Source organism: Procambarus clarkii, chromosome 44 (genome assembly GCF_040958095.1).
Source record: "Procambarus clarkii isolate CNS0578487 chromosome 44, FALCON_Pclarkii_2.0, whole genome shotgun sequence".
Taxonomy (NCBI): domain Eukaryota; kingdom Metazoa; phylum Arthropoda; class Malacostraca; order Decapoda; family Cambaridae; genus Procambarus; species Procambarus clarkii.
The window spans coordinates 23,978,475-24,003,849 of record NC_091193.1 but is presented as its reverse complement, the minus strand read 5'-3'; the positions used below and the strand labels follow the sequence as shown (position 1 = coordinate 24,003,849).

The 25,375-nt window shown below is 45.2% G+C and overlaps 2 protein-coding genes across 2 annotated transcripts in view; both read left to right on the top strand.

Annotated features, from left to right (window-relative positions):
• Positions 1-25,375, top strand: part of FucT6 (alpha-(1,6)-fucosyltransferase 8) — a 209,462-nt gene that overhangs the window by 113,088 nt on the left and 70,999 nt on the right. The gene's annotated exons all lie outside the window — the stretch shown is intronic.
• LOC123745179 (uncharacterized) lies at positions 4,934-24,086 on the top strand. The gene is made up of 5 exons (XM_069300518.1): positions 4,934-4,997; positions 18,893-19,288; positions 19,784-20,372; positions 20,850-20,973; positions 22,524-24,086. Exons 1-5 carry the CDS (start codon positions 4,934-4,936, stop codon positions 24,084-24,086), a joined length of 2,736 nt encoding a protein of 911 aa, XP_069156619.1.

Here is a 25,375-nt window from a genome sequence, read left to right as displayed (position 1 = left end):
CTTTCTTGTATATCGGAACTACGTTAGCTGCTTTCCAAATATCTGGCAGTTCCCCTGTTGCCAGTGATTTGTTATACACTATGGAGAGTGGTAGGCTCAGTTCTCTTGCTCCTTCCTTTAGAACCCAAGGGGAGATTCCATCTGGGCCTATAGCCTTCGTCACGTCCAACTCTAGTAAACACTTCCTTACTTCCCCACTGGTAATCTCAAACTCTTCCAGTGGTTCCTGGTTAGCTATTCCCTCACTTACCTCTGGAATTTCTCCTTGTTCTAAGGTGAAGACCTCCTGGAATTTCTTATTCAATTCCTCACACACTTCCTTGTCATTTGTAGTGAATCCTTCCGCCCCTATCCTTAATCTCATAACCTGTTCCTTTACTGTTGTTTTTCTCCTAATGTGGCTATGCAACAATTTAGGCTGAGTCTTTGCCTTGCTTGCGATGTCATTTTCGTATTGTCTTTCTGCCTCTCTTCTCATCCTGACATATTCATTCCTGGCATTCTGGTATCTTTCTCTGCTCTCCAGTGTCCTGTTATTCCTATAGTTTCTCCATGCCCTTTTACTTTGCTGCTTAGCTAGCCTACATCTTTGATTAAACCATGGGTTTCTCATCTTCATTTCTCTGTTTTCCTTTTGGACTGGGACAAACTTGTTTGCTGCGTCCTTGCACTTCTGCGTGATGTAATCCATCATATCTTGGGCCGTCTTTCCCCCGAGCTCTGTTTCCCATGCTATATCTGTTAGGAATTTTCTTATCCCCTCATAGTTTCCCTTTCGGTATGCTAACCTTTTGGTTTCGGTATCCCTCCTCGAGTTCAATAACCCTTCTTCAATCAAGTACTCAAACACCAGTACACTGTGGTCGCTCATTCCTACTGGGTCCTCAAAACCGATTTCTCTTATGTCGGAGTCGTTCAGAATGAAGACTAGGTCGAGTCTCGCTGGTTCGTCATTTCCTCTCATCCTTGTGGGTTCTCCGACATGCTGGGTTAAAAAGTTGCTTGTCACTACCTCCAATAGTTTGGCTCTCCACGTATCCTCGCCTCCATGCGGTTCCTTGCTCTCCCAGTCAATCTTTCCGTGATTGAAGTCGCCCATGATGAGCAGGTGGGATCTATTTCTACAGGGAGCAGAGGCTGCCCTCTCAATTATAGTGTTAACTGCCTTGTTGTTGTTTTCATACTCTTGACTGGGTCTCCTGTCATTTGGTGGAGGGTTGTATATTACTGCTACTACTATTCTTGGTCCTCCCATTGTTATGGTGCCTGCTATGTAGTCTCTGAACTCCTCACAGCCCGGGATGGCCATCTCCTTAAAACTCCATTCCCTTCCCATGAGTAGGGCCACTCCGCCTCCTCCTCTACCTTCCCTCTCTTTCCTTATTACTGTATACTCCTGGGGAAACACGGCATTCGTTATGATTCCAGAGAGTTTTGTTTCAGTGAGTCCGATTACATCTGGGTTAACTTCTTGTGCTCTTTCCCTTAGTTCACTTGTCTTGCTTGTGATCCCATCTATGTTCGAGTACATCACCCTGAAACTGACTCTCTTCTGCTTCTTTTCTGGGGGGGACCTTTGGGATCTGGGGTGAGTGGGAGCTGGGGGGACCTGGCACGGGGGGATTGGTGGAGGAGGGAGGGCTTGGGGTGGTGGGGGAGAGGGGGAGGGTACAGGGGGTGGATAAGAGGGGGAGGGTACAGGGGGTGGATAAGAGGGGGAGGGTACAGGGGGTGGATAAGAGGGGGAGGGTACAGGGGGTGGGTAAGAGAGGGAGGGTTGGGGAAGCATGGGGGGAGGAGAGGCTGTGTGTGTGTGTGTGTGTACTCACCTAATGGTGTGTGTGTGTGTGTGTGTGTGTGTGTGTGTGTGTGTGTGTGTGTGTGTGTGTGTGTGTGTGTGCGTGTGTGTGCGCGTGTGCGCGTGCGTGTGCGCGCGCGTGCTCCGTGCAAGGGTTATATCAACCAGCCCTTCTAATAAAACGTCACATTTTGACCTATACTCTTACCTAAGGCCAAAAAATATCGTACTAGAAAATGGTAGCAGCTCGTAAAATTTGACATACTGTCCTGTTTTCTGTTTTAGGTCCTCTGGTAGGTTAGGATATGGGCACAGGTTAGGATATAGGTACAACAGCTTCTTGCCGTTGGGAAACATTAGGAGAACGGGTTGGTTATATAAGCCCCGACTCGTGTATTCTGCCTCATGTACTCCTCAAAAATGTATTAAATCACGAAAGCTGTCGGATTATTTTCGGTTAACTTTTCTGTGGATACTTAACCAGAAGTAAATTAAATGCTTTTGTGATTATTCTTACATATATAATGTTTAGCGAGACCAGTAGAGCAGGTAATGTGTGTGTTTTAATGTTTCGAGGAATAGTGACACTAGTCACTGTTTTCTGTTCAAGTGGGAGTGTGGTATTATGTTTAGTGTCAATAACATAGATACAGTATTACGTCTGCGAACGTTTAGTGGGACAGCCAAGAGATATAGAGAGAGTTCACGTGATTTACAAGTGAAGTTGGTCACCAGGGACGACCCGTCACTATGACGGTAGGCGCTGGCTTGCCTGGAGACCCAAGACAAGGTTTCCTTCAAGATTACTTTTCACCTCCCTGAGGAAGAGTAACTCCACCAAGTGCTGTGAGGCGGCAGAAGGAACACTCACGGCAGGTTACAGTGGCATACTTGGAGCATACCTGGAGCATACCTGGAGCATACCTGGAGAGGGTTCTGGGAGTTCTACTCCCCGAGCCCGGCCTGGGGCCAGGCTCGACTTGTGATAACCTACAGTGGGTTTATTATTCTGCCGTGGCGGAGTGAGGCCAGGCCAGGCCAGGCCAGGCCAGGCCAGGCCAGGCCAGCTGCACTGCGACTAAGACCAATTTTATTTTTCACAATTATAGCCCCTTAAGTAATTAGGGACTTACAGGCGAGTGTCCTCGTTCCTCAACGGATAGTAACACCTCCCTTCATGCTCAGGTATCTTACTGTCGGGGGTGAGGGGTCCCTGACACGTCAGTGGGGCGTGTGGCAGCTCAGGTGTGAGAGAAGAGCAGGGACAGGCGGACTGTCAACCTCGGGAAGTGAAAGGTGAAACATTGAAGAAAGTGGAGCAGGGAGAGGAAGAAGTGTAATGGTAACAGTTAGAGGGGGAGAGATAGGAGGGAGAAGTTGATAGATAACAGATTTGGAGAGGGAAAGACAGGAAATATAATGTGAGAGAGAGAAATGGGTGGACGAGTGAGACACTGCTGGACACAGGATGTAAATCAATACAAACCTGCCACACGCTCTCTCACTTGCCATGAACTCTCTCTCTCTCTCTCTCTCTCTCTCTCTCTCTCTCTCTCTCTCTCTCTCTCTCTCTCTCTCTCTCTCTCTCTCTCTCTCTCTGTCTCTCTCTGTCTGTCTCTCTCTGTCTGTCTCTCTCTGTCTGTCTGTCTCTCTCTCTCTCTCTCTCTCTCTCTCTCTCTCTCTCTCTCTCTCTCTCTCTCTCTCTCTCTGTCTCTCTCACTCTCTCTGTCTCTCTCACTCTCTCTGTCTCTCTCACTCTCTCTGTCTCTCACTCTCTCTCTTCCCCTCCCTCCCTCCTTCCTCTTCCCCTCCTTCTCTTTAGACCAAATCAAGAGATCACTATAAACATCACTGATGTTCGTGAATGACTACCACAAGTCAAGAGCTGTTATCCCTAATCAACTCTTTCGAAGCCTTACACTAGAAAGCGAGCTATTTATTCAGTCCGTCCTCATAAACAAAGACCCAAAGTCCATTCCATGCATCCGCCACACCCCCTGTCTATGAATGAAAAACAGTTTACACAAGACTCACAACTGATGCCGTTCGAACACTTCCGGAACAAGTGCTTCACTGACGACTTTTGTTCGAACCACAACGCTGTAAATGCTTCACCCACGTACTACACATACTCGCCAACAGAACCTAAACACCTAACCTAACTAGTGCCTAAATATGCACAGTATGCTAATTATTTAACAATATTAATTTATATTTTAGACAATTCCTATTTTGTGTGAACAACATGTTAAAATTGATGAATGCGTCCTTTGGGGGTCGACCGCTGGATGGAATGGACTTTCTCTGAGGACAGGTTGATTTATTAAGTTAAACATTATTATTTCTAGGTATAAACTTGATTTAATATTGTTATAATCGTATAATGTAAGCGGCAAGTGAACCACAAAATGGATCCATTGAAAATCCAGTCTCAAATACCTGCTTGGGTTTAACGTAACTACAGAGCCTCGACAACACACACACACAGCCACCCCCCGCCCGCCACCCACCGCCAGCCACCGCCAGCCACCGCCGGCCAGCCAGCCACCGCCGGCCGGCCAGCCAGCCAGCCAGCCAGCCAGCCAGCCAGCCAGCCAGCCAGCCAGCCAGCCACCGCCCGCCAGCCAGCCAGCCAGCCAGCCACCCAGCCACCGCCCGCCAGCCAGCCAGCCAGCCATCCACCCACCCACCCACCGCCCGCCAGCCAGCCAGCCAGCCAGCCAGCCACCCACCCACCCACCGCCCGCCAGCCAGCCAGCCACCCACCCACCGCCCGCCAGCCACCGCCGGCCAGCCAGCCACCTCCTAGCCACCACCGGCCACCTACACGGTACAGGAAGGCAGACAACCATCACCGTGGCTGTAAGTGTAACCTGTACAATGAGGGGTTGGCAGCCAGTGTGGAGGTCCCTCCACCAACCCTCCGCCATCTTCCTCTGACATTTCCATTACAGGACGTAAAGGCTCGACTGATTATGGCTTCCCGCGCGTCAAAGTTGAAGTGCTCCATTTATACTGCTCCTGGTGACGTCACGCTCACCACCGCTCGTCACCAATATGTTTAAACAACGCCACACTGATCTGTGGCTACATTACAGTAACGCTAAATATTATTTCTACGGTAAAGAAGCTTCGATGACCTGCAACACCGTGGATTCTTTCCTGTCCCCAGAGGGCACTGAAGAGACGACCTCTGAAGGTTGGTGTGGCAATGGGGTCCCCACTGGTGTGTGTGTATATAACATGTTGTACCTAGTAGCCAGAACGCACTTCTCGGCCTACTATGCAAGGCCCGATTTGCCTAATAGGCCGAGTGATTTTCTTTATTTTCAATAAAATGTTTCCGGTTGGTTTATTTTATATATTTTTGTTATAATATATTAAGAACATAAATTATTGATTTAGTTATGTTAGTTTAGATTAAGTTAAGATAGGTTAGGTTAGGTTGGGTTCGGTCATATATCTCTGTTAGTTGTAATTCATATTTAAAAAATATTCAGTCATACATAATGAAATGGATAGCTTTATCATTTCATAAGAAATTTTTTTGAAAAATATTGAAATTCAGGAAAACTTGGCTTATTAGTCAAATCGGGCCTTGCATAGTAGGCCAAGAACTGCGTTCTGGCTACTAGGTGCAACATATATATATATATATATATATATATATATATATATATATATATATATATATATATATATATATATATATATATATATATATATAAACTGTTCGTATTTGTGCTGCTCACGTGGCCCCACAATGTGAGGTGATTTGATAAAATAAGTATGGCCAAGCTTACCACCAAGTGCCGTTGGGACGTTGGGGATGTAGCCTCGGCTACCAGTGTCTTTTGTACGGTAACAGTTGGTCAAGTGGTTAAGGTACAAGTTACGCCAGTTGTATAGTGCTCCTGGCTGTCTTGAGTTTGAGTCACTTCTGGGGGTGTGGAGCTTTCAGTTGCATTTTGGCTTGGGGAACATTCAAGCTTGTTCGCATATATATATATATATATATATATATATATATATATATATATATATATATATATATATATATATAATAGGGGTACCACCACTGGTTTAATTAAAGGGACCCACATCCTCGAAGAAGAAAATAAATAGTGTTCAGAGAAGACCTTGTGGAGTCTCACTGAATACTTTAATCTTTTCCTCTCCTACCACCCCTATTATTTTTTTTTTTTTTATTGCAATGCTACAGTTTACAGAAAACACACACTTATATAACAATATACCAATCAGTGTTCGAAGACTTCGTCCAGCTCCTCGGGGGTCGGGTGCGTACCCAAGATACAGCACGCATTTCCCCTCTGAACAGCGACACTGAGGCGCTGGAACATAAAACTGGCCGCTCTTGGGTCTCTAGTCTTCCCAATGAGTTCCTCGCCCAGCTCCTTCAGGAACTTAAGTGCACATTTACCCCAGGCGCCCAGAGTCTCAGAGCCTATTGGCACGAACCTGTAACAACGTTCTAGGTCCCTGTACTTGTTAGTTTTCTGGGTCTCCCTGAAGGTGGCCGCCCCGCCTCCCTCAGCTGCACTGTAAGGTAGATAGGTATCAGCCAATGTGGATGCACACGTGTAGTCCCACACGACCTGTTTACCTTCCCTCCATGGCTGCAGGGTGACTCCATCTGGGCGTTTGTTACTGTTGTCAGGTCTGCACAACTGAGGTTATATATATATATATATATATATATATATATATATATATATATATATATATATATATATATATATATTATATATATATATATGTCGTACCTAGTAGCCAGAACGCACTTCTCAGCCTACTAAGCAAGGCCCGATTTGCCTAATAAGCCAAGTTTTCATGAATTAATATATTTTCTCTAATTTTTTTCTTATGAAATGATAAAGCTACCCATTTCATTATATATGAGGTCAATTTCTTTTTATTGGAATTAAAATTAACGTAGATATATGCCCGAACCTAACCAACCCTACCTAACCTAACCTAACCTATCTTTATAGGTTAGGTTGGGTTAGGTAGCCGAAAAAGTTAGGTTAGGTCAGGTTAGGTAGGTTAGGTAGTCGAAAAACAATTATTTAATGAAAACTTGGCTTATTAGGCAAATCGGGCCTTGCATAGTAGGCTGAGAAGTGCGTTCTGGCTACTAGGTACGACATATATACATATATATATATATATATATATATATATATATATATATATATATATATATATATATATATATATATATATATATATATAATATTGTGACGGGGAAGTGTTGGAGTGTAGATGTTCGGCAGTCCTCCAATGGCAGGTGTCAATGCCTAGTCACACTTACAAAAAAAAAAAAAAAAGATAGACTGCTTGCCTGTTTGTCTGTGGTAAAGTAAGGGAAGACACACAAAGTATGAACAATGAAACTTTAATAAATATAGGGAGTGGAGTAGGGGGTGAGTCGGGTACGTTTTGCCTCCTGGTCAAAACGTTTTGTGCTACTGGGAGACGAATCTTGAAGGTAGCATCTTATTCTTGAATAATGAACGTAGGCTCAAGAGCAGGCTCAATCTCTCTTGAAAGAGATTATCGTCACAATATATATATATATATATATATATATATATATATATATATATATATATATATATATATATATATATATGTATATATATATATATATATATATATATATATATATATATATATATATATATATATATATATATATTTATTTATTTTGGTAGCAGTCTTTCCTGTAGACATATATTATTAAATATGACCGAAAAAGTAAGATTAATAATTCTAACACGAATTTTCTCAATATTTCTTATGTTTCTTTTCACTGTTGATGGTAATTGAAAAATATATTCTCCAAAATTCATTTTTATTTCTAGTCTGATGCGACACTTGAACGCGTTTCGTAATAACTTCTTACATTTTCAAAGACTTTAGTTTACACACACACAACTATAACCTGCAAACACTAAACAGAGTTTAAACAGCTTTCATTTTATACCTGCATTTGGGTGAGGTGATATGTTACAACAGTTTTGGATGAGGTGAAAAGAAACTTTTAACACAAGGCAGAACACGAAACAATGGATATAATATTGGGTAAGTTAAAGGGTAGAATATAATAGTTACCCATCTCCTGACATTCCTCAACCCACAATAGTTGCTTAACTCCTGGGGACATAACTTACTGTAGGAGAACAGATGTATCAGATGAAAGTAAACGAGCCCAACCATTTTATTCCTGTCTGGGATTAAACCCAGGTACCCAGGTTGTACAGTCCGTCATCCTAAGGTCTCTCAACGTCAAAAAACTATCGCATTAAATTGCCCTCATCCTAACCTACCAGAGGACCCAAAACAGAAAACGGGACAGTATGTCAATTTCGCGAGCCACTACCATTTTCTAGTACGACGATTTTAGCCCCTTAAGTAGAGTATACGTCAAAATGCGACGCTCTGTTAGGAGGACAGGTTGAGCCGAGGACGTAGACCACTCTGCTACTTTTAATTGAAGCTACAGTATACAGAGGTTGACACTGCGATTCGAGCAACAGTATTCATAATCAACTTTGTAAACATGAGGTGCTTGCTGCTGCTTCTTTGTGTTTTGGAGGAAGAAAATTGTGGCACGAAAGAGGTTGAGTTTTTTTTGTTGGACTTTTGGAGTTTTGGTTTTGTTAATTGTTTGTGTAGTTGTGTGTGATGTCAGCCTGCAGACCTTCAACAAGCCGCCGGCTTCCTGTCCTCGTCGAGGCCACTAGTGGCCTCGACGAGGACGACTAGTAAACGCCGACGACGACGCCCTCAGGTAAAAATCAGGGGGCAGAGTCACGAAGCAGTTACGCAAGCACTTACGAACCTGTACATCTTTCCTCAATCTTTGGTGACTTTGTTTACAATTATTAAAACGTTAATGAGCTCCGAAGCACCAGGAGGCTGTTTATAACATTAACAACAGTTGATTGGGAAGTTTTGATGCTTGTAGACTGTTTAATAAATGTAACCAAAGCCGTCAAATATTGAGGAAAGATGTATACGTTCGTGAGTACTTGCGTAACTGCTTCGTGAATCTGGCTCCAGATTGTTGCGGAAGCCTCGCACGAATTGGTACATGATGGTAATTGCCTGTTAGTGCTTAAGGCCGGGAGCGAGATCTTTCTCTTAATGCCCTGCCCTCGGTACCTAATGTTGTGGTATACACGGACTTCACAAAGGCATTCGATAAATGTGACCATAGAGTGATAGCACACAAAATGAGGTCATTGGGAATAACTGGTAAAGTAGGACGCTGGATACTCAGTTTTCTGTCGAACAGAACACAAAGAGTAACAGTCAACCATATAAAATCGAGTCCAAGCGCAGTTAAAAGCTCTGTACCTCAGGGTATAGTCCTTGCACCGCTGCTTTTCCTTACTCTCATATCAGATATAGACTCAAATACAAGTCACAGCTTCGTATCATTCTTTGCAGATGACACAAAAATGAACATGAAAATTACCTCTGCTGAAGACATTGAAAAACTTCAAGCTAATATTAATAAAGTTTTCGACTGGGCATCAGAAAATAACATGATGTTTAACAGCGATAAATTCCAGGTACTCAGGTACGGTAAAAATGAGGACCTTAAACATAATACAGGGTACAAAACACAATCAAGTTTTCCCATAGTAGGAAAGCAACATGTAAAGGATTTGGGAATAATGATGTCTGACGACCTAACGTTTAGGGAGCATAACCAAGCAAATACAGTATTGCGTCAGTCAGAAAAATTATAAGATGGATTACGAGAACTTTCAAATTCAGGGATCCCATCACAATGGTTGTACTCTTCAAGTCACTTGTGCTGTCCCGTCTTGAGTACTGCTCAGTACTCACTTCCCCCTTCAGAGCAGGAGAGATTGCTGAAATGGATGGAATATAGAGAACATATACGGCACGCATAGACGCGATAAAGTACCAAAATTATTGGGATCGTCTCAAAGCTCTCCAAATGTACTCACTAGAAAGGAGACGAGAGAGATACCAAATAATATACACCTGGAAGATACTGGAGGGACAGGTCCCAAATCTACACAATAAAATAACAACATACTGGAGTGAACGATATGGAAGAAAATGTAGAATAGAACCAGTGAAGAGCAGAGGTGCCATAGGCACAATCAGAGAACACTGTATAAACATCAGAGGTCCGCGGTTGTTCAACGTCCTCCCAGCAAGCATAAGAAATATTGCCGGAACAACCGTGGACATCTTCAAGAGAAAACTAGATAGTTTTCTTCAAGGAGTGCCGGACCAACCGGGCTGTGGTGGATATGTGGGCCTGCGGGCCGCTCCAAGCAACAGCCTAGTGGACCAAACTCACAAGTCAAGTCCGGGCTTGGGGAGTAGAACAACTCCCAGAACCCCATTAAGCAAGTATCAAGCATGAAGGATTGCCCTGGCTTGTGGCCGAGCTGGCTGGCTAGCTGTCCAGCTTAATCTAGGCACCTTTCAGATTCAGTACTTGAATATAAGTATTGTAGATCTCATGTGCATAATTTTAGAAACTTTAATGAATATAATGATGAAACATACAAACCCAAACCTAAATTACCTAAACCACACATAGGGCATCCCGGCCGAGCGGACAGCGCTCGGAGGTCGTAGTCCTAAGGGCACATGTCCAGTTGTACCTGAATGGGGTTCTGGGAGTTGTTCTACTCTCCAAGTCCGGCCTAGGGCCAGGCTTGACTTGTGAGAGCTTGGTCCACCAGGCTGTTGCTTGGAGCCGCCCAAAGACCCACATACACTACAACCCGGTTGGTTCAGCACTATTTGCAGAAAACTCGCCAGTTCTTGCTTGAAGAATTCCACTTTTGCTCTCCAACATTTCTAATACTTTGCGAGAGGATATTGAACAAACGTAGAACTCTGATATTCCTGAATTTACCTGAGGGCCACTAACACAAGTGGCCTCAACAAGGACAGGAAGCAGGCGGCTTGTCGAAGGTCCCCCCTTTTGTATTATTGAAGTTTTCCAGTTGGACTTTAACATTAAACAGAATTTTGGTATTTACGGCTTCGGCAGGTAGGCGGTTCCACAGGTTCATAACCTTGTGGGAGAAAAAGCATCTCCTGTTCTCAGTCCTACACTGTGGCTTGTTGAGTTTGAAACCGTTGCTCCATTTTTGTTACATCTGACCTTCTGAAGAAATTGTCCGGATCAACATCCTCCAAATTGTTCATTATTTTAAGTTTCAATACTTGCCCTGTCATGCCTGGTTTGTAATGCTGTTAACCCTGTGGCCCTTAACAACTGTTCCTGATATGCGAGGTGACTTAGTTCTCGAATTATTTTTGTTGTTCGGTGTTGCACTTTCTCCAGAGCAGCTATGGCCTTCTCAAGATGACGTCTCCATGCATGAATACAGTAATCCAAATGGGGGCGCACCAGAGATTTATACAATGAATCACTACCTTCTTTTCCATTAAATCAAAGGTGTGCTTGATTACTCCAAGTGTTTGGTTAACTTTTTTGACTGTTGCTCCTGCTGCTGTGCAACTGTCAGTGAGTGGTGGATTTTGACTCCGAGGTCCTTCTCTCTATATATCTGTTGTCAGGTAATGTTGATACCTTGTTGATGGGGTTCTGGGAGTTCTACTCCCCAAACCCGGCCCGAGGCCAGGCTTGACTTGTGAGAGTTTGGTCCACTAGGCTGTTGCTTGGAGCGGCCCGCAGTCCCACATACCCACCACAGCCCGGTTGGTCCGGCACTCCTTGGAGGAATAAATCTAGTTTCCTTTTGAAGATGTCCACGGTTGTTCCGGCAATATTTCTGTTCCGGCAATATTTTCCGGCAATGTTATTAATTTGGTAGTTGTGGCGTGGGTTGCTATGTCCCACATGCAGGGTCTTGCATTTGTCAATATTAAAAAGCATTTACCAGTCTTCTGACCATGTGTGGAGTTGATGTAGATCTCTTTGTAAAGCTTCATGCAATATTCTCAAGTTGTGCCTGTGGCGCCTCTACTTCTCACTCACTATTCTGCATTTCCTTCCATATTGTTCACTCCAATTTGCTGTTATTCTACTATGCAAATTTGGAACCTGGAGCCAGATTCACGAAAGCACTTACGCAAACACTTACGAACGTGTACATCTTTCCTCAATCTTTGGCGACTTTGTTTACAATTATTAAACAGTTAATGAGCACTGAAGCACCAGGAGGCTGTTTATAACAATAACAATAGTTGATTGACAAGTTTTCATGCTTGTAAACTGTTTAATAAATGTAACCAAAGCCGTCAAAGATTGAGGAAAGATGTACACGTTCGTAAGTACTTGCGTAAGTGCTTTCGTGAATCTGGCCCCTGGCTCTTCCAGTTAATTCCATATATATATTATTTGATATCTCTCTCGTCTCCTTTCTAGTGAGTACATTTGGAGAGCTTTGAAACAATCCCAATAGTTTAGGTGCTTTATTGTGTGTGTGTGCCGTATATGTTCTCTGTATTCCCAGCCAAGGCAGACACAAATGGGCAGTTTCTTTGAACTAATGCCCTTGTTCACCTAGCAGTAAATAGGTACATGGGAGTTAGCTGTTATGGACTGCATTCTGCGTGTGTGTGTGTGTGTGTGTGTGTGTGTGTGTGTGTGTGTGTGTGTGTGTGTGTGTGTGTGTGTGTGTGTGTGTGTGTGTTTGTACTCAACTATTTGTGCTTGCGGGAGTTGAGCTCTGGCTCTTTGGTCCCGCCTCTCAACTGTCAATCAAGTGGTGTACAGATTCCTAAGCCTACTGGGATCTATCGTATCTACATTTAAAACTGTGTATGGAGTCAGCCTCCACCACATCACTGCCTAATGCATTCCACCTGTTAATTACTCTGACACTGAAAAAGTTCTTTCTAACGTCCTCGTGGCTCATGTGGGTACTCAGTTTCCACCTGTGTCCCCTTGTTCGCGTCCCACCAGTGTTGAATAGTTTATGCTTGTCTACCCTGTCAATTCTCCTAAGGATTTTGTAGGTAGTGATCATGTCTCCCCTTACTCTTCTGGCTTCCAGTGTCGTAAAGTGCATTTCCCGCAGCCTTTCCTCGTAACTCAGTTCCGAGGAAAGTGGATACTAAGAAAGCCTCTTAGTTCTGGGACTAGTCTGGTGGCATACCTCTGATCTTTTTCCAGCTTCGTCTTGTGCTTGACAAGGTACGGGCTCCATGCTGGGGCCGCATACTCCAGGATTGGTCTTACATATGTGGCATACAAGATTCTGAATGAATCTGAGTGTGTGTGTGTGTAATGTACTCACCTAATTGTGTCTGTAGGATCGAGCAGTGACTCTTGGATCCCGTCTTTCGAGCATCGGATGTTTACAGTAATGACTATGATTCTATTTCCCTATCATATCTAGTTTTAAAATTATGAATAGTATTTGCTTCCACAACCTGTTCCTTAAGTGCATTCCATTTTTCCACTACTCTCACGCTAAAAGAAAACTTCCTAACATCCCTGTGACTCATCTGAATTTCCAGCTTCCACCCATGTTCCCTCGTTCTGTTACTATTCTGTGTGAACATTTCGTCTATGTCCACTCTGTCAATCCCCCTGAGTATTTTATACATTCCTATCATGTCCCCCCTCTCCCTTCTTCTTTCTAGTGTCGTAAGGCACAGTTCCCTCCTCATACCCCATCCCTCGTAGCTCTGGGACGAGTCTCGTTGCAAACCTCTGAACCTTTTCCAGTTTCCTTATATGCTTCTTCAGATGGGGACTCCATGATGAGGCGGCATACTCTAAGACTGGCTTCAGGTAGGCAGTGTAAAGCACCCTAAATGCCTCCTTACTTAGGTTTCTGAATGATTTTCTAACTTTTGCCAGTGTAGAGTACGCTGCTGTCGTTATCCTATTTATATGGGCTTCAGGAGATAGATTAGGTGTTACGTCCACGCCCAGGTCTCTTTCTCGCGTCGTCATAGGTAGGCAGTTCCCTGCTCATGCTGAACTCCAGTAGCCATTTCTCTGACCATCTCTACAACCTGTTCAAGTCCTCTTGGATGATCCTGCAATCCTCATCTGTCACAACTCTTCTCATCAACTTTGCGTCATCTGCGAACATCGACATGTAGGACTCTACTCCTGTAAACATGTCGTTAACATATACTAGAAATAGAATTGGTCCCAGCAACGATCCTTGTGGGACTTTACTCGTTACTGTTCGCTAGTCCGACTTCTCGCCCCCTTACCCCTCTTTGGCTCTCTCGCCCTCTTTGGCTCCTTCCTGTTAGGCAGTTCCTTATCCATGCTAGGACCTTTGCTCCCACCCCCGCCTGCCTCTCGAGTTTGAACAGCAGTCTCATGTGCGGTACTGTATCAAAGGCTTTTTGGCAGTCCAGAAATATGCAGTCTGCCCAACCATCTCTGTCCTGTCTTATCCTCGTTATTTTATCATAGAATTCCAAAAGATTTGTTAGGCACGATTTCCTTTTCCAGAACCCATGTTGATGTTTGTTCACAAACCTAACGTTCTCCAGGTGTGCAACCAGTCGTAGCCTAATTATTCTTTCCAGTATTTTACAGGGGATGCTTGTCAGTGATACAGGCCTATAGTTAAGTGCCTCCTCCCTATCACCTTTCTTGAAGATTGGTATGACATTTGCCTTCTTCCAGCAACTGGGCAATTCTCCTGACATAAGCGACTCATTAAAGATCATTGCCAGAGGCACGCTGAGGGCCTGCGCTGGTTCTTTTAGTATCCACGGTGATGCTTTGTCTGGTTCAACTGCTTTAGTTGCATCCAGTGTTGTCAATTGTTTCATTACCTCATTCATTACCATCTGTTTCATTGTGTGTGTGTGTTCGAGAGAAATATATATAGTAGATATGAAAGAGAAAAAAGTAGATCTGGAGTCAGTACATTAGACAACCGACGATTAGAAAGGCGGGGTCCAGGAGCTAACAGCTCGATCTTTCAGGCACAAATAGTAAATACATGAAATAGTGACGTTTCAGTCTCCGAACTGTACGTGTGTGAGTGCAACCTGTCCTCTTAAAATTATGTCGCTTTTCGCTTTCAAAAAGGAAAGGAGGAAACTTTCAATTAACGGTTTTCATGACGTTTTGAAACCTTAGGAGAACTTCTTGCCCTCCTAACCTACCAGAGAATCCTTAACTTTCTGTATTTTTTTAAGAAAAAAAAAATACAATTTATTTTCACTGGCTTCAGTTTATTTTCAATTATTTTTCATTTTCAAATTACGTCCATTTTCGGCCATACGGGCAAACGGCAAAATTCAGACGCCATTTTTAAGAAGACAGGTTACACTGTGGTATTAATTCTCAACCACCTTATTTGGACTTGCTCTTTACAAATACAGTTTCTATTTTCCACTGACATTTGGTCCAGCACATGTTGAGTTCAGAGCTTCAACTGACCTTCAACAAGCAAAGCATTGGCAAAGAATTATAGACCAGTTGCACTAACATCGCACATCATAAAAGTATTTGAGAGAGTGATTAGGAGTCAGGTCACCAATTTCATGGAGACCAATGACCTTCACAATCCAGGCCAACATGGATTTCGAGCGGGAAGATCATGCCTCTCACAGCTACTTGAGCACTACGGCAAAGTCACTGAGGCATTAGAAGAAAAACAGAATGCTGATGTGATATACACGGACTTCGCAAGGGCTTTCGATAAATGTGACCATGGCGTGATAGCACACAAAATGAAGTCAATTGGAATAACCGGTAAAGTAGGACGCTGGATACTCAGTTTTCTGTCAAACAGGACTCGGCGAGTAACGGTCAACCATATAAAATCTAGTGCAAGTGCAGTTAAAAGCTCTGTACCTCAGGGTACAGTCCTTGCACCGCTGCTTTTCCTTATTCTCATATCAGATATAGACAAAAATACAAGTCACAGCTTCGTATCATCCTTTGCAGATGACACAAAAATCAGTATGAAAATTATCTCGGTTGAGGACATTGAAAAACTTCAAGCTGATATTAATAAAGTTTTCGATTGGGCATCAGAAAATAACATGATGTTTAACAGTGATAAATTCCAGGTACTCAGGTACGGTAAAAATGAGGACCTTAAACATAATACAGAGTACAAAACACAATCAAATGTACCCATAGTAGGAAAACAGCATGTAAAGGATTTGGGAATAATAATGTCTGACGACCTAACGTTTAAGGAGCATAACCAAGCAAATATTGCGTCAGCCAGAAAAATGATAGGATGGATTACGAGAACTTTCAAATCCAGGGATCCCATCACAATGGTTGTACTCTTCAAGTCACTTGTATTGTCCCGTCTTGAGTACTGCTCAGTACTCACTTCCCCCCTTCAGAGCAGGAGAGATTGTTGAAATAGAGGGAATACAGAGAACATATACGGCACGCATAGACGCGATAAAGCACCTAAATTATTGGGATCGTCTCAAAGCTCTCCAAATGTACTCACTAGAAAGAAGACGAGAGAGATATCAAATAATATACACCTGGAAGATACTGGAGGGCCAAGTACCAAATCTACACAGTAAAATAACAACGTATTGGAGTGAACGATATGGAAGAAAATGCAGAATAGAACCAGTGAAGAGCAGAGGTGCCATAGGCACAATCAGAGAACACTGTATAAACATCAGGGGTCCGCGGTTGTTCAACACCCTCCCAGCGAGCATAAGAAATATTGCCGGAACAACCGTGGACATTTTCAAGAGGAAACTCGATTGTTTCCTCCAAGGAGTGCCGGACCAACCGGGCTGTGGAGGGTATGTGGCCCTGCGGGCCGCTCCAAGCAACAGCCTGGTGGACCAAACTCTCAAAAGTCAAGCCTGGCCTCGGGCCGGGCTTGGGGAGTAGAAGAATTCCCAGAACCCCATCAACCAGGTATCAACCAGGTTGCCTGTCCCTACCTGTCCTCATCACAATCGACTTGAGAATGGTCCAGGACGGACCGAAACGTCGTCGTCCCTTCAACTTCTAGTGTGTGGTCTGGTCAACATACTTCAGCCACGTTATTGTGACTCATCGCCTGCATCAACCAGGTGAACAATAGTACACAAATCAAATATTGATTTACTATTATATATTAGTATTAACAAGGGTGATTACCAAAAGGGTGATTACCTCTCGTAAGGGTGATTACCTCTCGTAAGGGTGATTACCTCTCGTAAGGGTGATTACCTCTCGTAAGGGTGATTACCTCTCGTAAGGGTGATTACCTCTCGTAAGGGTGATTACCTCTCGTAAGGGTGATTACCTCTCGTAAGGGTGATTACCTCTCGTAAGGGTGATTACCTCTCGTAAAGGTGATTACCAAAGCGACATAATTTCGAATTCTTCGTTCACATCTTTAGGGTTACCTCAGTCGCTTTAATAAAACTAAATAATTTATATTTTAGGAAAATTTCACACGTCAGTATAGCAGTAATTCAGAGATTTAAACAATATCGAATAACCAATTCCTTGGGTAAAAGCCTGGACGCATTAGTAAGAGATCTTTGGTTTACTTAACTAATTAGTATGGAAGCTCACTAATATTATATTCATACATTTCTTTTCAAGTTTAGAATGTAAGTTTGTAAGGCCTAAAATTCTCATGCATCGGAGGTAGTTAAAAGGTACTCACCAGTGCTTACCAGTATCATAAGAAAAGCTAAACTTTCATATTATGAGACTAGATTCAAAGAAGCAAAAGGCAACATGAAAAGCACATGGAATACCATCTCTAATATCCTAGGAACTAAACAACACTCCCACAACCATATAACACTCTCTAAGGATGGCTTTACACCGTCAATTGATTTAGAAATGGCGAATGAATTTAATAGCTTCTTTTCATCGGTTGGTGCTAACCTTGCCAGTAAAATCCCACAGACTCTTTCACATATCAACACATATCTCTCAGGCAGCTATCCAAACTCTCTTCTCCTTTCACCAGTCAGCCCGACAGATGTTGTGTCCATCATACACTCACTAAAAACCAAAGCTGGGAACATCAGTGAAATCTCATCCATTGTATACAAGAGCGCCTCCCATGCCCTTGCGCCACCTATAGCTCTGCTGTTCAACAAATCCCTTGAGTGTCATACCTTCCCTGATATCCTTAAAAAAGCAAGAGTAACGTCAGTTCATAAAGGAGGTAATCCGGCAGACATAAACAATTATAGACCAATATCACACCTACCCATACTATCAAAAATATTTGAAAAAATTATCTACAAACAGCTCTACTCCTATCTCGTAAAATTCGACATTCTTAGCCCCTGTCAGTTTGGCTTCCGCTCCCAAAAGAGTACCAACGATGCAATTATTAGTCTCCTTCATTTAATTTACTCAGCCCTTGACAAAAATGAGTTTCCGATTGGACTCTTTATTGACCTGAGAAAGGCCTTTGATACTGTTAATCACAATTACCTCTTACGTAAACTCCATCATTATGGAATCCGAGGCCATGCACTGGACTATATCCAATCCTATCTTAGTGATAGACACCAATGTGTAGCCATCAATAATATAACCTCTCCCACTCTACCAATAACCGTTGGAGTGCCACAGGGCAGCATCTTGGGACCTCTCCTATTTCTTATATACATCAATGATCTGCCTAATGTCTCTAACATTCTGAAACCTATTTTGTTTTCTGATGATACTACCCTCATCTACTCTAACCCCAACCCACATACACTAAATGGTATTGTTAATAATGAACTAAAAAAAGTCCACTTATGGATGTCAACCAACGAACTAACACTTAACATAGAAAAGACCTACTACATCTTATTTGGAAGCAAATCTACAAATGCAATTCAGCTTCAGATAGAGATTAATTGAGAAGATTAAAAGAAAGACCGAACCGAAAACCTAGATCAGGCTCTCTGCACCCAGCACTGCCGGGTGGGTAAATATTAGGCAGCAACGTAGAGCCATGATTTACCGCATAAAGGTCCGGTTTCGTGACGAAACCACTTACACCGGACCCCAATTACTAAGGAAAATCGTTGACATCACGAATGCAGCCCCGTTGGACATCCGTGACGATGCTGACGGCGCTGTACTTCTTTATTCAAGCGAGCAAGCTCTGGAGCAACTGTTTGCACCAGAACACCAGGACGCCCTACGAAACTCCAACCTGATCATCACTCCTAACCGTCGCTACTTGGCTGAACGAACTATCTTCGTCAGCCACACAAGTGTCTACATCGCCACCCAAGACCCTGGTACCATACTTGATAGTATCAACACCAGAAACCCGGCTCTGACTGCTGCTACAGTCAAGGTCATCAAGAACAACGACAACCCTAGGCCTACTCTCAAGGTCACCTTCACAACAGCTGCTGCAGCGACCCAAGCTGTGGAAAATGGATTTAGATGTCTGGATATTTCCATCACACCTGACACTGTAAAGAAGGAACGGTACTACAACATTCGCCAGTGCTTTAAGTGCTACAAGTACGATCATGATACCAAGAACTGCCAACAAGCAGAGGTTAAATGCAGCATTTGTACCCAGGATCATCACTTCAAAACCTGCCGGTCAACCACCAAACTGTGCCTCAATTGTGGAGGAGCTCACATCGCCGTCTCCATTGACTGCCAAGTACGACTAGATGAAATAAATAAAACAGTAACTGCCAACCCAACAACCAATCAGCCGGCGAGCTTCAACATCCAAGCTACATCGTTTCCAGTGCTTCCCAACGCTTCTGCTCCTGCTACACAGACGTCCACACCAGGCCAGACCACCCCCCAATGGGGACCCAGGGCACAGGCGACTGCAGCTCAGCCAACCAACTTGACTGTCAACCAATCAGCGGCCTCGACCAACACCACTCTCATCCCATGCCTGATCAGTGTAGCTGAGAGAGAGGCGGGAAAAGACAACGCAAAATACGTGAGAATACTGAACAGGCTGCTCGCCCAGAACAACCTGCCTACAATGTTGATACCAGCAGACCTATTTCAACATCACAACGCTGCTTCAACCCAAACAGACGAAATTCCAACACCAACAGTAACCGCAGTCATACCGCAACCACCACCACCGGAGTCGAACCCAGCACAAGTCACCCAGGCAACAGCATCCACCCAGACTACCACCACAGCAGACCAGTCAACCTCATCACCTGCCCCCACCAGCCAGAGACGGAAGAAAATGAGAGCAAAAAGGAGACCAAAAAGTCAGCAAGTGGAAACAGAATCAGATTCAGATGCAGAGTTCCAAGAAGCCCTGGCTGAGACCTTCACATATGAGGCCCCAGACTTCGACCTAAACCCAAGCAAATCAAGCAAGAAAGTGCCCTGCTATGGACTTTACCTCAATCACGGTGGCAATTTCAACGGCAATCGAAGCACAAGAATGGTCATTGCCTTAGTATGCAACAGGATCATGAACCAGCTCAGCACCACCATTCCTTACCCTGTGTTTGTCCACCACGAGACCGTGGAACGCTATGTAGACCTCTGCGCTCTGGAGAGTGCATACATCGACCCTAAATTCGACTTCAAGAGGGGACAAGTGACCTTCCTGGAAGAAGATGAAGACCCGACAGGAATACCAATACCACCGCTAACATTCGGGAAGTACATGCGAATACCTCCTGGCCGAGACACCACCAAGCAACAGTGAACTTACCTCTCACCATCTCAATAAGGAAGACGCCTCCTCCAAGCCAGACAGACCACCTCAAGTGAACCAGGACGACATCACCCTGCCCCACCACTAGCCTCCTGCCGCCCAAGAAGAACTTAAGCTACAGGCTTTGACTGAAAAAACATCTCCAATCCAAGGTGGACGGGCCACCGAACTTTCAAGCCTCCTCTCTCCACATCCAAATCCTCTTCCAAGAATTTCATCGCCCCATCCTTCTTCCTCCCACATCCTTTCCAAGCTCTTTGGACATCAAAGCGAAAGCTTCAGATAGACAATGTAAACATTAGCAATAAAAATGATGGAAAGTTTCTCGGCCTATTCCTAGACAAGAGACTAAACTTCAGTACCCACATACAACACATAACTAAGAAAGTCTCTAAAACAGTTGGGATACTCTCCAAAATCAGATATTATGTACCTAACTCTGCTCTCGTGTCTCTATATTATGCGCTAATCTATCCCTATCTTAATTATGGTATCTGTGCATGGGGTTCAACCACTGCAAACCACCTCAAGTCCGTCATCACCCAGGCAAAATCTGCTATCAGAATAACAACAAATTCTGCTTTCAGACAACACACAGCCCCCCTTGTTTAACTCCCTAAACATGCTAAACATAATCTCACTCCACAAATTCTCTTGTGTCAACTACATTTACAAAACCCTGTTCTTAAATGCAAATCCTGCTCTGAAACTCTCCCTGGACAGATGCAATAGGACCCATTATCACCACACCAGAAATAAATATCTTTTTGATATCCCCAGAGTCAAACTTATTTTGTGTAAACACTCCATGCAAATAAAGGGACCCAGTCTATGGAACTCACTCTCTAATGATTTGAAAAGCTGTCCAACTTTTGCGTCATTCAAAAACAAAACTAAAAAGTTCCTAATTTCATCTTCATAGTTTTTTACCTTGTTGCTTTAAAATTGCACTGTATCTAGTGCTACCCAATCTCCCAATCTTTATGTACCCAATCCGAACGTCTTTATCATTGTGATCATTGCTGTCTTCTTATATGTGCTATCAATCTGCTGTATGGTGCCTATTAATCTTGTTTAAATTACCAATCAAGCTGTCAATGTAATCAATCAGAGCTTTAATATACCAATGTGCTTTAATATACTTACTAATCTCTCTCATCTCATTTTTTCCTTGCAATGTATCTGTTATCATTTTATTAATTCTGCTAGAATTTACCTACTTAAAATTATCTGTTAGATTAAGGACCTGCCCGAAACGCTGCGCGTACTAGTGGCTTTACAAGATTGTAAATACTATGCTATGTATTCTCACAAACTCAATGTACCTTCTTATATATAAATAAATAAATAAATGAAAGGTATTGCTAACCAGCTAACTCATCAGGTCACTGATGCTCTCTCGGTTGGAATGTTGCTCTGTGATCACATTCACTTTCACGGTAGCACAAATGACAACTAGGAGTTATACAGATGAACTTGACTTTGTTCATAGATGCAGAAAAACATCCAAATTACTGGGATCGTCTTGAAACACTCAAGATGTAGGTGTTCTCTCTGGAACAGAAACAGAGGTTACGCGTGCTCTGTAGTACGCCTAGCCTATACTGTACATAGAAAACGGATGTTATCATATTCGTAAACATATCATCATATCTCATATTCGTAATCGATATATCATATTCGTAAACTTCACAGTAAAAACCCGTTACTGGGGTGAGAGAGACGGTGGGACCGAGGAACACACCCAGCGAGGAGTGCAGGTGTCTGGGGTGAGAGAGACGGTGGGACCGAGGAACACACCCAGCGAGGAGTGCAGGTGTCTGGGGTGAGAGAGACGGTGGGACCGAGGAACACACCCAGCGAGGAGTGCAGGTGTCTGGGGTGAGAGAGACGGTGGGACCGAGGAACACACCCAGCGAGGAGTGCAGGTGTCTGGGGTGAGAGAGACGGTGGGACCGAGGAACACACCCAGCGAGGAGTGCAGGTGTTATAAGGTTAATGAGAAAGCTGAGGATCACTCTACTGGTCGTTTAACCTTGTGCTGAAAATCTTAAAAAGAAAAAAAACAAAGGTTAAACTCTTCACGGGAGAACTAGGCACTGGGCGGCCTCGGCTCTACAGTAGATGCGAGCGGCCTCGGCTCTACAGTAGACGCGAGCGGCCTCGGCTCTACAGTAGACGCGAGCGGCCTCGGCTCTACAGTAGACGCGAGCGGCCTCGGCTCTACAGTAGACGCGAGCGGCCTCGGCTCTACAGTAGACGCGAGCGGCCTCGGCTCTACAGTAGATGCGAGCGGCCTCGGCTCTACAGTAGACGCGAGCGGCCTCGGCTCTACAGTAGACGCGAGCGGCCTCGGCTCTACAGTAGACGCGAGCGGCCTCGGCTCTACAGTAGACGCGAGCGGCCTCGGCTCTACAGTAGATGCGAGCGGCCTCGGCTCTACAGTAGACGCGAGCGGCCTCGGCTCTACAGTAGACGCGAGCGGCCTCGGCTCTACAGTAGACGCGAGCGGCCTCGGCTCTACAGTAGACGCGAGCGGCCTCGGCTCTACAGTAGACGCGAGCGGCCTCGGCTCTACAGTAGATGCGAGCGGCCTCGGCTCTACAGTAGACGTGAGCGGCCTCGGCTCTACAGTAGACGCGAGCGGCCTCGGCTCTACAGTAGACGCGAGCGGCCTCGGCTCTACAGTAGATGCGAGCGGCCTCGGCTCTACAGTAGACGCGAGCGGCCTCGGCTCTACAGTAGACGCGAGCGGCCTCGGCTCTACAGTAGACGCGAGCGGCCTCGGCTCTACAGTAGACGCGAGCGGCCTCGGCTCTACAGTAGACGCGAGCGGCCTCGGCTCTACAGTAGACGCGAGCGGCCTCGGCTCTACAGTAGACGCGAGCGGCCTCGGCTCTACAGTAGACGCGAGCGGCCTCGGCTCTACAGTAGACGCGAGCGGCCTCGGCTCTACAGTAGATGCGAGCGGCCTCGGCTCTACAGTAGACGCGAGCGGCCTCGGCTCTACAGTAGACGCGAGCGGCCTCGGCTCTACAGTAGACGCGAGCGGCCTCGGCTCTACAGTAGACGCGAGCGGCCTCGGCTCTACAGTAGACGCGAGCGGCCTCGGCTCTACAGTAGACGCGAGCGGCCTCGGCTCTACAGTAGACGCGAGCGGCCTCGGCTCTACAGTAGACGCGAGCGGCCTCGGCTCTACAGTAGACGCGAGCGGCCTCGGCTCTACAGTAGACGCGAGCGGCCTCGGCTCTACAGTAGACGCGAGCGGCCTCGGCTCTACAGTAGACGCGAGCGGCCTCGGCTCTACAGTAGACGCGAGCGGCCTCGGCTCTACAGTAGACGCGAGCGGCCTCGGCTCTACAGTAGACGCGAGCGGCCTCGGCTCTACAGTAGACGCGAGCGGCCTCGGCTCTACAGTAGACGCGAGCGGCCTCGGCTCTACAGTAGACGCGAGCGGCCTCGGCTCTACAGTAGACGCGAGCGGCCTCGGCTCTACAGTAGACGCGAGCGGCCTCGGCTCTACAGTAGACGCGAGCGGCCTCGGCTCTACAGTAGACGCGAGCGGCCTCGGCTCTACAGTAGACGCGAGCGGCCTCGGCTCTACAGTAGACGCGAGCGGCCTCGGCTCTACAGTAGACGCGAAAGTGGAAAACTTCTAACTGCTCACATGTAAGCCGGCAAACGACCCTGTTTTTTCCTAAAACTCAACCCACCCGAAATAAGTTTTTATCTAATCAATAGATAAAAACTTCACGTTTATATTTAAGTAGAAATAACTAAGTTGGCCCATATTAGATAAACAGTTTTTTTTTACCCGTCCGTTTTTTAACTAAAATTACCGGCTCGGGCGGATATATTGGTAGTTAAGAGGCCACCTTGATGTATAGTGTGAGTGCGGGGGCGCCCTCGTTGCCCCGGGGTTCAGGGGGCAGCGACCCCGGTGAGCAGCAGGCTGCCTACCTTGCCCCGGGGTTCAGGGGGCAGCGACCCCGGTGAGCAGCAGGCTGCCTACCTTGCCCCGGGGTTCAGGGGGCAGCGACCCCGGTGAGCAGCAGGCAGCCTACCTTGCCCCGGGGTCCAGGGGGGCAGCGACCCCGGTGAGCAGCAGGCTGCCTACCTTTCCCCGGGGTCCAGGGGGCAGCGACCCCGGTGAGCAGCAGGCTGCCTACCTTGCCCCGGGGTTCAGGGGGCAGCGACCCCGGTGAGCAGCTGGCTGCCTACCTTGCCCCGGGGTTCAGGGGGCAGCGACCCCGGTGAGCAGCAGGCTGCCTACCTTGCCCCGGGGTCCAGGGGGGCAGCGACCCCGGTGAGCAGCAGGCTGCCTACCTTTCCCTGGGGTTCACCGAGCAGCTGCCTTTGATCACACATTATAACAAACTTTGCAAATGCTTATCATAGCTGAAGTCTGACGTTTCATAGAAATAGCCTTTAATGGACCAGTGAGTAGCTTCGTGAAAAATAATGTTGTGTTATTGTCATATTTTAATGCATATTAAGCTGCCATAATCAAAGTAATTGTTTATATAAATGTTTAATTATACTAGATTATGGTTTGTTTTGAGATACTAATTATTTCATGTTACATTGATATTCAAAGTTACCTCTTAATAAGAGATGAAGTCTTCGACCGTAATGGTAATTACTTGTAGGTTTTGATATTTTACCTCTTCCAAGAGTTACTGACACCGTTGTCCATGGATGGAGAGTGGGGCGGGTATGCGAGGTGCGGGGTGGTAGTAAATGACGAAACAGTTATGCACACAACGACAGCTGGAAATTCGTGCACACACTTTGTTCAGAAACAGTTGAATTGTTCAATTGTCGTGATTACGACAAAATCACTAAGGCATTAGAAGAAAAACGGAATGCAGATGTTGTATACACAACTTTGCAAAGGCATTCGACATGTGATCATGGGGTGACAGCACACAAAAGGAGGTCAGTGGGG

What these genes read in the sequence shown, in the direction of transcription:
- LOC123745179 (XM_069300518.1), top strand. Translation starts at nt 4,934, where the DNA reads ATGACCTGCAACACCGTGGATTCTTTCCTGTCCCCAGAGGGCACTGAA. An exon ending in ACAAGCAGAGGTTAAATGCA is followed by an intron (nt 19,289 to 19,783) that starts GCATTTGTACCC and finishes CAACCCAAACAG; the next exon opens with ACGAAATTCCAACACCAACA. An exon ending in CCACCGCTAACATTCGGGAA is followed by an intron (nt 20,373 to 20,849) that starts GTACATGCGAAT and finishes CTCCAAAATCAG; the next exon opens with ATATTATGTACCTAACTCTG.